General features: G+C 42.6%; 1 protein-coding gene across 2 annotated transcripts in view; it reads right to left on the bottom strand.

The window, feature by feature from the left end:
- Positions 1 to 234: 234 nt before the first annotated feature.
- COL20A1 (collagen type XX alpha 1 chain) overlaps positions 235 to 12,339 on the bottom strand; it is a 55,456-nt gene continuing 43,351 nt past the window's right edge. For both annotated transcript variants that reach the window (XM_075020855.1, XM_075020862.1), the window contains 11 exons: positions 12,010 to 12,105; positions 11,457 to 11,510; positions 11,051 to 11,104; positions 10,658 to 10,711; positions 9,121 to 9,192; positions 8,398 to 8,433; positions 7,018 to 7,084; positions 6,246 to 6,434; positions 4,843 to 4,920; positions 3,882 to 4,037; positions 235 to 3,377 (listed from right to left, as the gene is read on the bottom strand). In XM_075020855.1, coding sequence (XP_074876956.1) covers positions 3,364 to 3,377; positions 3,882 to 4,037; positions 4,843 to 4,920; positions 6,246 to 6,434; positions 7,018 to 7,084; positions 8,398 to 8,433; positions 9,121 to 9,192; positions 10,658 to 10,711; positions 11,051 to 11,104; positions 11,457 to 11,510; positions 12,010 to 12,105 — 870 coding nt within the window. In that variant the 3' untranslated portion in view covers positions 235 to 3,363. The remainder of the gene's footprint in view (positions 3,378 to 3,881; positions 4,038 to 4,842; positions 4,921 to 6,245; positions 6,435 to 7,017; positions 7,085 to 8,397; positions 8,434 to 9,120; positions 9,193 to 10,657; positions 10,712 to 11,050; positions 11,105 to 11,456; positions 11,511 to 12,009; positions 12,106 to 12,339) is intronic.

Below are 12,339 nucleotides of genomic sequence, written 5' to 3'. Positions count from 1 at the left end.
TAGCAAAAACATCTGTCTCAAAGGTCCTCAGCCTCTGCCAGAATCCAGCTGCACCGGGTGGGTCAAACTCTGCAGCACAGATAAAAATCCAAATTTATCACAATTTAAGGACTGGAGGATAGAAGTTTTAAAGAAACTGAAGGTACGATGTCACACTACACACTGTGTGGAAAAGAAAGTCTCCCTGACACAGATTACTCAAGGGCAGTAATAAGAATGAGCAAATCAGGACAAAGGATTTTAATAAGGACTGAACAGAAGAGCAGGTAAACAGACACTACAGTCTTGCAAAGGTGAAGACATGGTAGGAACTTGTGGGATTTCACAAGGAAATTTATGCACTGAGGTTACTTCAGGTTTATCCAGAAAACAGGTTTAAATCCAGAAAAACTAATATCCAAACTTTCATTTGTAGCAATTAAAACTTTGAGAACAAAGTCCCTACTAAGGAAAGATCTGCAAGAGAATTTTTTAAACCTCAATGCTAATGAATGACACTGTTCTTAACTACAGTTTGCATTAAAAGTGATAAACTGGGCCAGAAAAGTACAAAGCGTGCTAAAGAACAGCACAAGAGGGAAAAAAAGAGATTGTGTTCAGCAAAGAGCTTGGGATATTAATATTCACAAATGGCTGGTTTCTATACTCACTGACAGAGGATGGAATTGCAATTTAGGCTGGGGCAGGGTCTCTGAGCCTCCCTGCACCTCCGCCCTTAGGGCTGCTGTGTTTCTCCAACCGCTGAAATCTTTTCTTTTTGCTGATTAATAGCATGCAACGTTCCTTGCTAGATTAGGACACTCCCAGTGCCTAAAATCTTTCAGCAGAAATGCTCCTTGCCTTCAAGGAATTGGGTTACAAAGCACTTGCACACATACTCCGTGATACTAGGTGGACTAAATATCCATGATTTCAAGTAAATAAAACCACTCATGGGACAAAGTTTAGGAACATAAATGGACAAGTTGTTTGTGCGGGTTGTCTGTCTCCTAATCAATAGCCCTTTGGGGACCCAATTTTGTTAAAGTCTGACCTTTCATGTTTTATCTGAAATAATCAGACAAAAGCAAATGTCACTTGAAATTCTACCAAACAGGTTAAAGCCCAAGGCAGGCAGTGCGATGATGTCAGTAACTTTCAAAAACAGTTGATAAAGAAAAACAAAGGACTTCTGTCTCAAACCACCTGCAGTTACTAGATTTGAACAGGCAGAACAGCAAGTTCAGAACTGGGAATTTGGCTGCAGTGATTTAATTGGAAAGGAAGCAGAATTACCTGCAAAATCAGATGTTCCACATCGAACTGCTTACCTTCCCCAGTCTGTGAGCGTTTCATGGGAACAATTCTAGGTTCTGCTGTGCCAGGTACCTCTTTTACTTCCTTGCCTTTCCTGCCCACTGCTTTGCATCTGCCAGTCATCACAGCTATTGGGTTTTATATCCAGTGCTAAACGCAGAACCATTCTGAATGCAACTTAACGCCAGGTTTGCTAGGTTTATTTTCAGAATGCCTTCATTTTTCAGAGAATAGGGAAATCACAGATCACAAGCAGTTTGGCCTGTATAAACGGAAACATCTGCAACTCCACAACACGTATGCAGGGTGTCTATCCCAATGAATGCATCTTTTCCAAACACCGTACTCCCAATGTGCTGTCTACTTCAGCTCCTCTGACCTCTCCTTTTTCTTCTAGCTGAATTTTGTCTGCAGCAACACTTCATCTAAGGTAGAAAGATTTCTGTTTTATATGTCAAGGCAACTCTGGAATACTCCAAAGTGAACAGAAATGTTACTTCGATCAGAGTGGTATCTCTATGCATTTTCCTACCTTTTCCAAAGGGAATGTATGTCATACTGAAAACATTAATTCTTGGGAATTTCTAGAGAATGAACATACATGAAGCCAAGGACTACTTTAAATACTTACAGGATGCAGTAATCATATTTTTATGTGACTTTTTTTGTAGGATGTATCCCATACAAGTGTGATACATTCAAATGTTCTTTTAGCAAAATTTCTTAATTCTATAGGATTTTTCCATAATGACAAGAAGAAATAATATTTGGATTCCTTGTCTAAACAACCTAATTTTCTTAAGGTACACCTCTTTCTCTTTGGTATTTATGTGACAATCTACTTTTTAAATGTGGATGTGTTTGCTGTTAAGTTTCCAAATGTTGGCTATAGCCATATGAATACACAGCTACCAGTCTGGATGTAGCTGCAGAAATTGTGCATCCAAACTGAGTGCACAGGAATATGCATGATGCTCTATTTTTTGCCTCCTAACATCTTTGAAAAATCTGTACTGATACTTTTTGCTTCATTCTGCTTTTGCAAAAAAATTAAATGTTTTGTTGCTCCAGGTTTAAATCATGGTTCAGAAACAACTGTTTCTGAAGAAGGAGCAGTTTACAAGCAGAGTAACCACGCACAGCCTAAAGTAGCAATTGCAAAGGAGGAGGTACATTTTTATCAGTATCTACATGGTTTGTTGTGGATACATATTAGACTATGCCTCATGCAAGGAAAGAGGTGTAACATGACAATTACCTCCATGTCATATAGAAAAAAGTCAGACTCAGAGCTATTCAATATTCTACCTGATAAAATGTAAAGTAGCTACTCAGACTGCAGGAGGGAGAGATGGAGAAGGGCAGTAGGTTAATCGCCAGCTCCTCTCGGTACACGGCTGTGCTCTGTCTGATCTAAGGCTTTGCTTGACAGTTACCAAGCCCCAGAGGACGAGGCTAAATGGAAGGGTTTGTCACATCACGGGAAGGTTATCACGCTGTCTGCGGTGCTTGTGTACATAACACCCCTGCAAGGAAGCCATCAGCGTTTTGCCGAAAGCAGAAACAGTCAAAATGGTGCTAGACTTTGTTATCTTGTCAACCAACAGAAAATGCAGTTTTGCTCCAGTGGATTTGCATCTTTGGGCACGAGGTGCTGTTTTTCTCTGTGCTGGGGGCCCAGAATAACATGTGACAAAAATAAATGACAAGCAGCCAAATGGGCAAAAATTATCTGTTATTTCTGAGAATTTCAATACATTATTTCTTTTTTCTTACAAGTCTGTCAGCCTGCACCTCTGACTGTATTTTTGTCTTGCTGTGGGACATGCAATGTGGGTTTGAACACTGCAGTTGTCCAGTGCTGAAAAACAGAGAGATGACTCATCTGAACACAGTCTGGTTTGGTGGCTTTAGTGTTTGATTGACTTGTCCATATAGAAATGACGGGACATTAAAAAAACACAACACATTTGGTGTTCAGGTTACTGCTTCTCTTGGAGTGCGTGGAGCTTTCACCCAGAGATTTCCAGGGCAAAGCAAAGTCTTCAGCTGCCTCCGCACCAGTGGTCAGGGGATGAAATCTGTGTGTGGAAAGGAGATGAGGCCACTGAGCGAACGAATAAATCAATGTCAAGTACTGGGAAGGAATGGCATAGAATTAATTCTTTTCCTTGTAAATCTTTTGTTCGGTGCCAGTGATTTTCTTCATTGCCCAGGACTTTGTACAATTGAGCCTCCATGAAAAGTATGTGTAGGAACTGAAATATTGTTCCTCTCTATCCACCATGGAAACATTGCTGGGGGCATTAAGAACCGAAGATACCCCCACGATCACTCCACCAGCTCGACTACTGCTGCAGTTTTGTCTTAAACTATGAAGGATGGCTGAGGGGCAGTCAATTGAACTGGCTTTTATCCATATGAATTGCACGTGAATCATCCTGATTGCTTTGCAAAGGAGGCTCTTGCAGGACTGACAGTGCCTGAAGGATGAACAAAGGTCTCTGCCTAGCTTAAGAGAAGTAATCAGAGAGACCAGATTACTGTAAAATCATAACTTTGGTACTGAGATAGTCAGGACTTACCTCTTCTACCTGCCCCGTAACATCCAGAGATATCACAACCCCCTGGATATCCAGACTGCCCAGGCTGCCCTCTGACACCAGGAAAACCTTGAGGACCAGCATTCCCAGGGTGACCCTTCGGACCTGGTTTCCCCAGCACAACTTCTCCTGGTGGGCCTGAAGAAGGAGAAGCACTGTAAGCTGAGGCACATCTACTTTAGCTGCTTCAGTGTAATACCTCTTCTATATTTTCTCCGTCCTACATGGGGGTTAATTTCCTCATTTTGGAGGAAAAATAGGACCTGCCAGTTGGAAACCTCTTCTGAATCCCAGTAACTAGAGGGGTTATTCTTGACTTTAAGGGTGCCCAGCTTGGCTAAAAATGGAGCACGGTTATGACAATCCAAAGTCTACCTACGTGTCAATGCAGAAAATCACCTTAACCCCAGGATCCATCCCAGAGTCATTGGTTTTTGTGTCTTTACATCTCAACCATAAGAATTTAAATACAGAAGAATATGTTTGACCACACTCTCTTGATAATGCCTTGTTTGTTACATCAGTAGCAAACCTCCCACTGATTCCAGGTAACAGGGATCAGGATGGAGGAGTATGCCAAAACCTAACAGATTCCTCAACAATCTTTATGATTCGTGAGCTGAATTTTCAGAGTTTCTATCCCCTGAGCATCTGGTCTTGCATGCAAAAAGGCAGGAAAACTAAAACTCCCTGGATGTGTCTCAGGTCCTTAAAATACATCATTACCTGGGAATGGGTACCAGAGGGAAGAAGCTGCCTGGAGCAGTCTCTCTTACATCTTAGCAGACTGGAACCATCCAGGATGCTGCCAACAGTGCTGTGGTGGGAAGGTCAGTCTGTCCCACCACAGTGGTCCTAAGGCTGAACGATGCTTTGACTCTGGCAGCTGGTGAGCTCCGGATGGCCCCAGCGGGTCAGTACAAAGAGGTTGTATTCACTCTACCTGTTCTGCCTCTGGGTCCTTGGATCCCTTCCTCACTGGCTCCAGACATCCCTTTTTCTCCTTTGGGCCCTGGTGCACCTGATCACAGAGAAAAGTGTCACTTCACTGCATTTTGCATTTCACCCTGAATTAATGCTCCTGCAATCTCCCCACCAGGCTCTTAGATGTTCAAGTGGAGTCACAGCCCTTGGCAACAGAGGGAAATATCCATTTCCTTTAATTCTGTCTGGGCACCTACCCTCTTTTCCAGAGTAGCCATTTGCCCATGACCAACAGGGCTCCAACTGGCATTGGTCTGCAGCCTGATAGGTGTGAAAATGGAGATTTTTCACAGGGAAACGCATAGCACTGGTGTTAGTGCACTGACCCGAGCGTGAGGTCCGCTCCCATGCATGGATCAGACAAATCACAAAGCTGAACTGTTTCTTCGAGCAGGTGCTAAGTCAGGGTTGCTGGTTTTGCATGAAATTGCTCACGAAACCAGTACATCTCAGAGAAACAGGTGCATTTTGACAAAATACCATTGTTCATATTTTTAAGATGAAAATATTTTCATCAGCCATGTCCTTAAGATTGTTTTTCAGTGAGATCTGTCTTCTCCCATCTCCTCGCTTGACAGACTGGAAACATCTGCAGGTTGTTACTTCCCTTTTCTCTTAAGTGACATTTTGATAAGCTCTGCAGATACCAGCTCAGACTGAATAGTGCCAGAGTAAGTTGTTAAGCAGAAGGTCTCTAGTTACTTAGAGCTGTTAGGACACTGCTGTAACCAACATTTTTCTTTTTATTTTGACAGACAATTGCTTGAACCACTGACAAACATTGTCTGCAAATCCAAGCAAAACATATTCCCACCATCCACTCATTCATGTGCAATAACTGATGCCACTTTCTGAGATTACATTGATCTATTTCTTTAGTCATGTGTGAGGCTTTTGTGGTTGGAAATACTGATCCAGAAACCTATTTTCACTTTTGGTATTACTTTAGTTGCCTCATGCCCTTCTCCAGTGTTTTCCAAGACTTGTCATTTCTGCCCAGAGGTGACCTGTTCCACCACCACGTATTCAGCCAAATGGCTGTTTCTTTTGCCTTTCTGTAGGGATGGCCTCCTGCCCTCTAAAATTAAACTCTCCATCCCCAAAACCTACACATGGTAGCAAACTAGCCTTCCTCTTAAAGCAAAGCTTGCAAGAAGAGTGGGCTGCATCTGTTTCTCCCTACTCTTTTGAGCTAACTTCGGTTTCTCTTCCTAGAAGAGAGAAGTCCAAAAGGAAAATAGCAATGAGATGAGATGAGATAACATCATGGATTATCTTTACAGTACTCCTTGCGGCTCTAAAATGTTTAGTTAAAGTATCAAGGATATAGTAAAAAATGCTTACGAATGCTTCTGTCCATACCTCTTTCTCCAGGATACCCATCTTTGCCTGGCTGCCCGCGGATGCCATTTTCTCCTCTTTCTCCGTTGCTCCCAGGGGGACCTGGAGGACCTGGTGGTCCTGGTTCTCCTGGTTTTAACCTTTCTTCCCAAACAGGAACTGGCTTCCTTGCATGTTCATGAATGAATGAGTCAAATTTCAACACATGAGCTGAGAAGGCAAGACAGAAAATGAATGTTTCCTTGGCTGGGAGATTCAGAAAAGAGACAAAATCAGAGGATGTCGTCTAAAAAGGTACTTAAGACGATCAGCTAGTGCTAAAAAGCTGTCAGTCCAAACTGAGAAAGCCCAAAGCTGAAGAGGAAGATGAGGCAGCAGAGTCATGACTTTGCTGCCTGACCTTGGGCAAACTGGTGCTTCTCTTCATGCATCACAGCACAGGAGCTTTACCAACAATGCCTCATCTCAGGAGGAATCAGCACAAATCACCGAAAGAATAATTTCTTTCAAACTAATTTCAAGCTTTTCCATTTAAGAAATAAAGGAGTCTTTGCAAAGTGCCAAAGCGGTTTCCAGAGAAATATTTCACAAGACTCTGAGCTAATGCCACCCAATAAAACCAATGTAGTGCTGAGAACCTGCTATGGGACGTTCGCTACGCGTGGTGCTCAGCACGGCACAGGATGATGGAGCAACCTGGGTCACTACAGCTTCATGCTGTCTCCCCTCTGGTTTTGTTCGCCACTGCTGGAGAGTTGCGAACACACTCAGGAGCTAGGCTGGTTATACTCACTTTGAATCATCCGCTCACAAGCCTGGCTAACGAGCTGGTAAATTGTGGCCAAGGACTGTGGTTCCCCCTAAAGCGAAACATTTTTTTTTAATTAAAAAAAAAAAAAGGAAGTATTAATATCTTTTTAAAAAGATCGATATCATAATGCATGATAGCTTTCTGCCCATACTTTTCATCAGCTTGAGTTTCAGAGTTATTAATTACTGTGAAATGCAGCTTTATTTATTTATCACAAAGCTCTGAAGCCATAAAATTGAAATTGGGAAACATCAATAATTGCTTTTCTCCTGCACATCAAAAAGCCCAGACCAAAACTCAATAATTACCGAAGCTACCAAAAAAGGGAGAGAAAATTTCACTCTCAAATTTTATCAATAAAGATGCTAAGTCTATAACTCAATGTTCTCTGATATGTAAAACATTTAATATGATCAGATATTGCAACGTCTTATCTTTGTCTAAATCTTTTATGAATATTGATTCTTACTGTTACTGTATTCTGAATAAATCATACACGAGGGGTCCTTTAGAAAGTTTTAGTAAAGTAGGGAAAAGTGATAAAAATGCAAAAAGCTGCTTAAAAATAAACACTGACTCCATCTGTAAAAATTCATAACTAACACACTATGTACTTCCAAAAACTTTTATAAAATATACATCTCTAGCTGGATTGCTGTGCAGATTACTCAGAATTAAAAAAAAAGCTTAGCACAACAGCCAAGGGAGGGGAAAAAGGAAACTTCCACTGCCAAAAAAAATTCTAGAAAAGGAAAAGCTGGTGGGAATGGAAGGAGAATGTTGTTAAAAGTTATGATACTGAGGCATTAACTTGAGACAAAAGCACCTCACCCCTGTCTGAAGCCTAATTCACGTAAGTCAGTCTTGGTAATGACACTCAGACTCCTAGAAAGACACAGGGTTTCTTTTTAACCAAAAGTCAGGATGAGAAAAACTTCCTCTCACAATAAAATAACCTTCAAAGGCAGCGTGGATCTCCTGACCTCAAAGGCTCTGTGCTGGGGCACGCCAGAGGATTATTACAAATTAGTCCCCTCTTATGCAATACATTAAAAAAGAACAACTTAGTGCAGCCAAGTGGGTTTGGTTTTTCCTTCTCAGCAAAGAATGGATTTGGGCATTTCTTCTTCATTACTACAATTGATACTAAGGAGGTCCTGACTGCTGCAGGATTATTTATATCCCACCAGCATAACCAGTGCAGGTGAACGGAAAGGCAGCAAGCTATAGGTACAAGAAGTTATTCAGCACTTCAAAGGTTTGGTTTATATTTGTAAGCATAGCTTGCAAAGCAGGTTACCACCTCCACTCTTCTGAGTGTAGGACACAATGACAGTGGTGCCTAGCACCAGAAATACTCACTTTCTCTCCTCTTTCTCCTTTCGGACCTGGCAGCCCCTATGAGGAAAGAAAAGAAAAAATAGAAGTCTAGGGAAAGGAGGAGCAGAAGAAAACAAAAAAAATCAATGGGGATGTGGGTTACATTAGTGGGACATGGAGCACGAACTCTGTTTCTCATACTCTCATCATTTCCTTGACCTCATGACAGTGACCAGAAGAGCTTCAAGCTCATAGGAATATTTTGGTTTCTTTTTTAAGAAAAAGAATAACAAAGCAGCAGCTGGAGCAGTGGCATGAAGCACCATCAACAGGAATGCTGAAATTCCTCGGATACAATCTTAGAACAGATTTCCCAACATAGCAGGTGGATTTTAACACCTGAGAAGAAGAAATAGCTGTGACATCCAGACCTGTGGTTGCCTTTGCAAGCCCAATGCTGGCTACTCCAGCTCAGGGCTGACTCCTCTTGCTTTATTCTGGAATCTTACACCAGAAATGTATTTGGATGTTGGATTTTGTGCAGTTTATGAATCTAAAGAGAGCAAAGGGAGCTGGGATTTGTTAAATGCTTTATCAACAGTTAAGTAGCCTGGGCTTCGCATATCCAGACATCTCCTTAAGAAGGACGAGTGTGAATTAAAACTATTCTTTAGACTCTGAGGGAGAGCTGCTGTAGGAACAGCTTGTTTCCACTCAATTGTTTCATGCCTTGGCCTTCTTTGAGACACAAAAGCAGAAACTTACTGTTGGCCCAACGTCACCCGGAGGTCCCTTCTCTCCACTGCTGCCTCGGGAGCCCGTCACTCCTTGGAAACCCTGCAGACATTATTTACAAGACACAGATAAAAATCCAGTTACTTCCTAACTTTCTTCTTTTTCCGTTCAAGGCTGACAACTCCTTACAGCTCCAGGAGCACCAGCAGTTTGAGTTTAGAGGACTCTAGCAAGGGCATTGTAGCCTTAAGGTTTATGTCAGGACCCAGTCCAGCCATAAGTCCAATGTTAAGAGTATATCGTGTATGAGTCATGTTCACATCATTTCCTATTACTGTCTCAACTACTGTCAAGCCAGCAAAGCTGAATTTTGCCAACAAACTGCAATGTGTTTTTTACCCTACAGGCTTTAGATCCTTCATTATATATTCAGATTTAGAGATAGCCTAGAGGATAACCCTTTTCTTCAGCCTCCTAATACCATGCTGTTGTTTTCTTTTGCCTCTAAGACCTGTGTTTGCCTCTAATACTTTCCAACAGTAACAGCAGCTCAGAGAGTGGTAAGTGCCTTCTTTGGTCATCTCCTCTTTGTGAAGTTTCTGTGCTCTCTGGAGCCATAAAGGGAAGAAAAAAATAAGCCAAAACCAACCAGTAGAAATACTTCCTTTTATAATTTTCCAGCTATTATATTTAAGCTCAATAGAGATTAACAACTCTTCTGGTCAGTGAAAATGAAAGAAATCTTCAAGGCAGCACCAGAACAGCTTTCAGAGCCTGCTCTCAAGGCTACAGTGCTTTCCTCATATTTAGAAAGCTGCGGCTCAACCCTGTTGGCTGCACATCTTCCCAGGATGAGCAAGTCAAAGTTATGAGCTGAATTCAACCTTAGCTCCCATAAATACTTAACTTTAGCACAACTACTGTGGGGTCTAATGCTAAGACAGCAGTGAGCAATCTCCATCGTACACTATTCAGGACTGCCAAATTCCTTATAATTCAGCAGTGAGAATCAGTAACTATCAGGTCCACCACCCATCATCTAAAACCAAACTTGTTTCAGTTTCCCATGTAAAGTGAAGTGTACCTGTTTCACAGAACTTGGAAGAGCTGTGGTGCCTTCAAATTAGCAGATGGATTTAAATCAACAGATCTTAAATTTCTGTTATCCTGGGCACAACAGAGTGCAAATTCACCTATCTACATACAGCCCTGGCAGCAGATATTGGAAATGGTGTGGGGGGAAAACTTTCACAGCTACCTGCATCCTCCAGCTCCTGCTGATTTCAGTCTAGCAAACCCATATAGCTCAAACTCAACCAACAGCTGAAAAACAGTAGCACCAGGAAAGCAAAAATAGCAAACCAAGCATCTCCTTGCTGGGTCAAAGCTTCGCCAGAACTTGCCAGAAGCAGTCAAGGTTTTTCTTCTTACACTGAGGGTGGCAGGGAAAGTGGACATCTGTACAATGTGCCAAGTATTCCCCATGATACCCTGAGAAGGGATTTTGCCGTGACACCTCTGGGTGAGGAAGAGATTTCGATATGCATCACTCATAGTGAGTACTCACCCTTGGTCCAGGAGGTCCTGGAGGCCCAGCTGTGCCTTCTAGTCCCCTCACCCCCTGCAAACCCAAATCCAGGCATTTATTAACAAGAAGATTCAAAGAGACCTAGTAAGCAGTGAGGTGGTTTTTCCATGTGCTGCTTTTAACAGGAGCTTGCTAGGAATGGGTAAAAAATGCATCTGCCAAGCAGGCAAGAAAGGTGGCACCTGGTCAAACTCAGCCAAATCTGAGATGACCCCCTTTTTTTTCCCCCCAAGTCCCTCTGGCTTTGCAAAAAGACCATTCGGTTAGGCACTGAGTGCATTAGGAGAGCTGGATGTTTCAGGTCTCTGCTGGTACACTCACAGCAGAATTTTAGGCACCCATGCATGAAAACTCAGAGGTGGGGTATTTTACCTTTGCACCTTGAAGACCATCCCTGCCTGGAGCTCCCTGCACACCAGGAATGCCCTGTAAATCAAAATTGCTGAGTAAAGTTGGCATCTGATTATCATTGCCCTAATTCATCTCGTAACAGGGGACATAAGAAAAAGATGGAAGAAGAAACAGAATTATTCATTAAACAGAGCAATCACTGTTATCCCACCTCTAATTCCATTATATCTAGCTTCCAGATAGGTCTGTCTTTCTTGCACCAACTGACTCAGTTTCCCTTGGGAAAGCGATGACGTTCCATAATAAAGGACAGTTTCCAAGCAGACAACAGTAACAACTCCATGGCTTTTCCATCTTGCTTAAAGTAGTTACTGGGAAAAACAGGCAAATCTTGGAGACAATTAGAAAGAATGGTGTCTACCATTACCTGCATGCCAGGACTTCCAGTGTCTCCTTTCTCTCCTTTAATTCCTGGTGGTCCCTTGAATTAAAACAGAAGCAGATAGTTAGGCACGCTGCAGCATCCTTTAAGGCAGACAGCATCCTGCTGCTCCACATCCACGTCCCAGGTCACTCCTGCTCTCTGTGGTGCTGCAGGATACTTTACAGCCCCGGCACGTGCATGGGGATTCTGCCATCCCAGACATGCACGCAGCAGCCTCCACCTCTATTCCTTGCCAAATAATGATGATCATCGCAAAGAAAAATGCCTGAATACTCCACTGGGCTGTTTTCATTAAAGGCACATTAGGGAGAGTCTGGACAAAAGCAGTCTTTTGCCAGAATGACTAAGTGCAGGGCCTCGTCAGCATGAAAAAAATGATCATCTTCTCTCTCTAGTGCAGCTGTCCAGCTGTTAGTAAGGATGATGTAAATAAATAGATCACATTTGGGGGTCTTTATTGAGACACCCATTTCCGAGACTTGTTCTAGCTGCAAAGAGCAAGTGACAAAAAAAGGTAGTGGAAGAGATCACATACCACAGGACCCTGAACCGTGATTCCTTGGGAACCTGGAGAGCCTTGTTGGCCACTAGGACCCTCTGGCCCTACTTGTCCAGGTGGGCCTGGTTCACCCTAAAGCCAATGACATGAAATCAAACATAAGGAAAGAAAGCAATTAGTACCTGCTCTTTACATGGGCTGCACTGCACAACCTGGGTCAGCATGAACCGTCTACAGTATTTGAGATGAAGTCAGGACAGTGAGGAGATCTCTAGTAACCTCGTCTGCCTTTGCCTTTTAGGTCCAAGGTTTTGGTGCATGTTTCACTGGAGAAGACAGCAAAGCTGCAGATGATGCTTTGCAAAG

Source organism: Buteo buteo, chromosome 2, assembly GCF_964188355.1.
Source record: "Buteo buteo chromosome 2, bButBut1.hap1.1, whole genome shotgun sequence".
NCBI classification, from domain to species: domain Eukaryota; kingdom Metazoa; phylum Chordata; class Aves; order Accipitriformes; family Accipitridae; genus Buteo; species Buteo buteo.
This window is presented reverse-complemented; position numbering and strand designations above follow the sequence as displayed.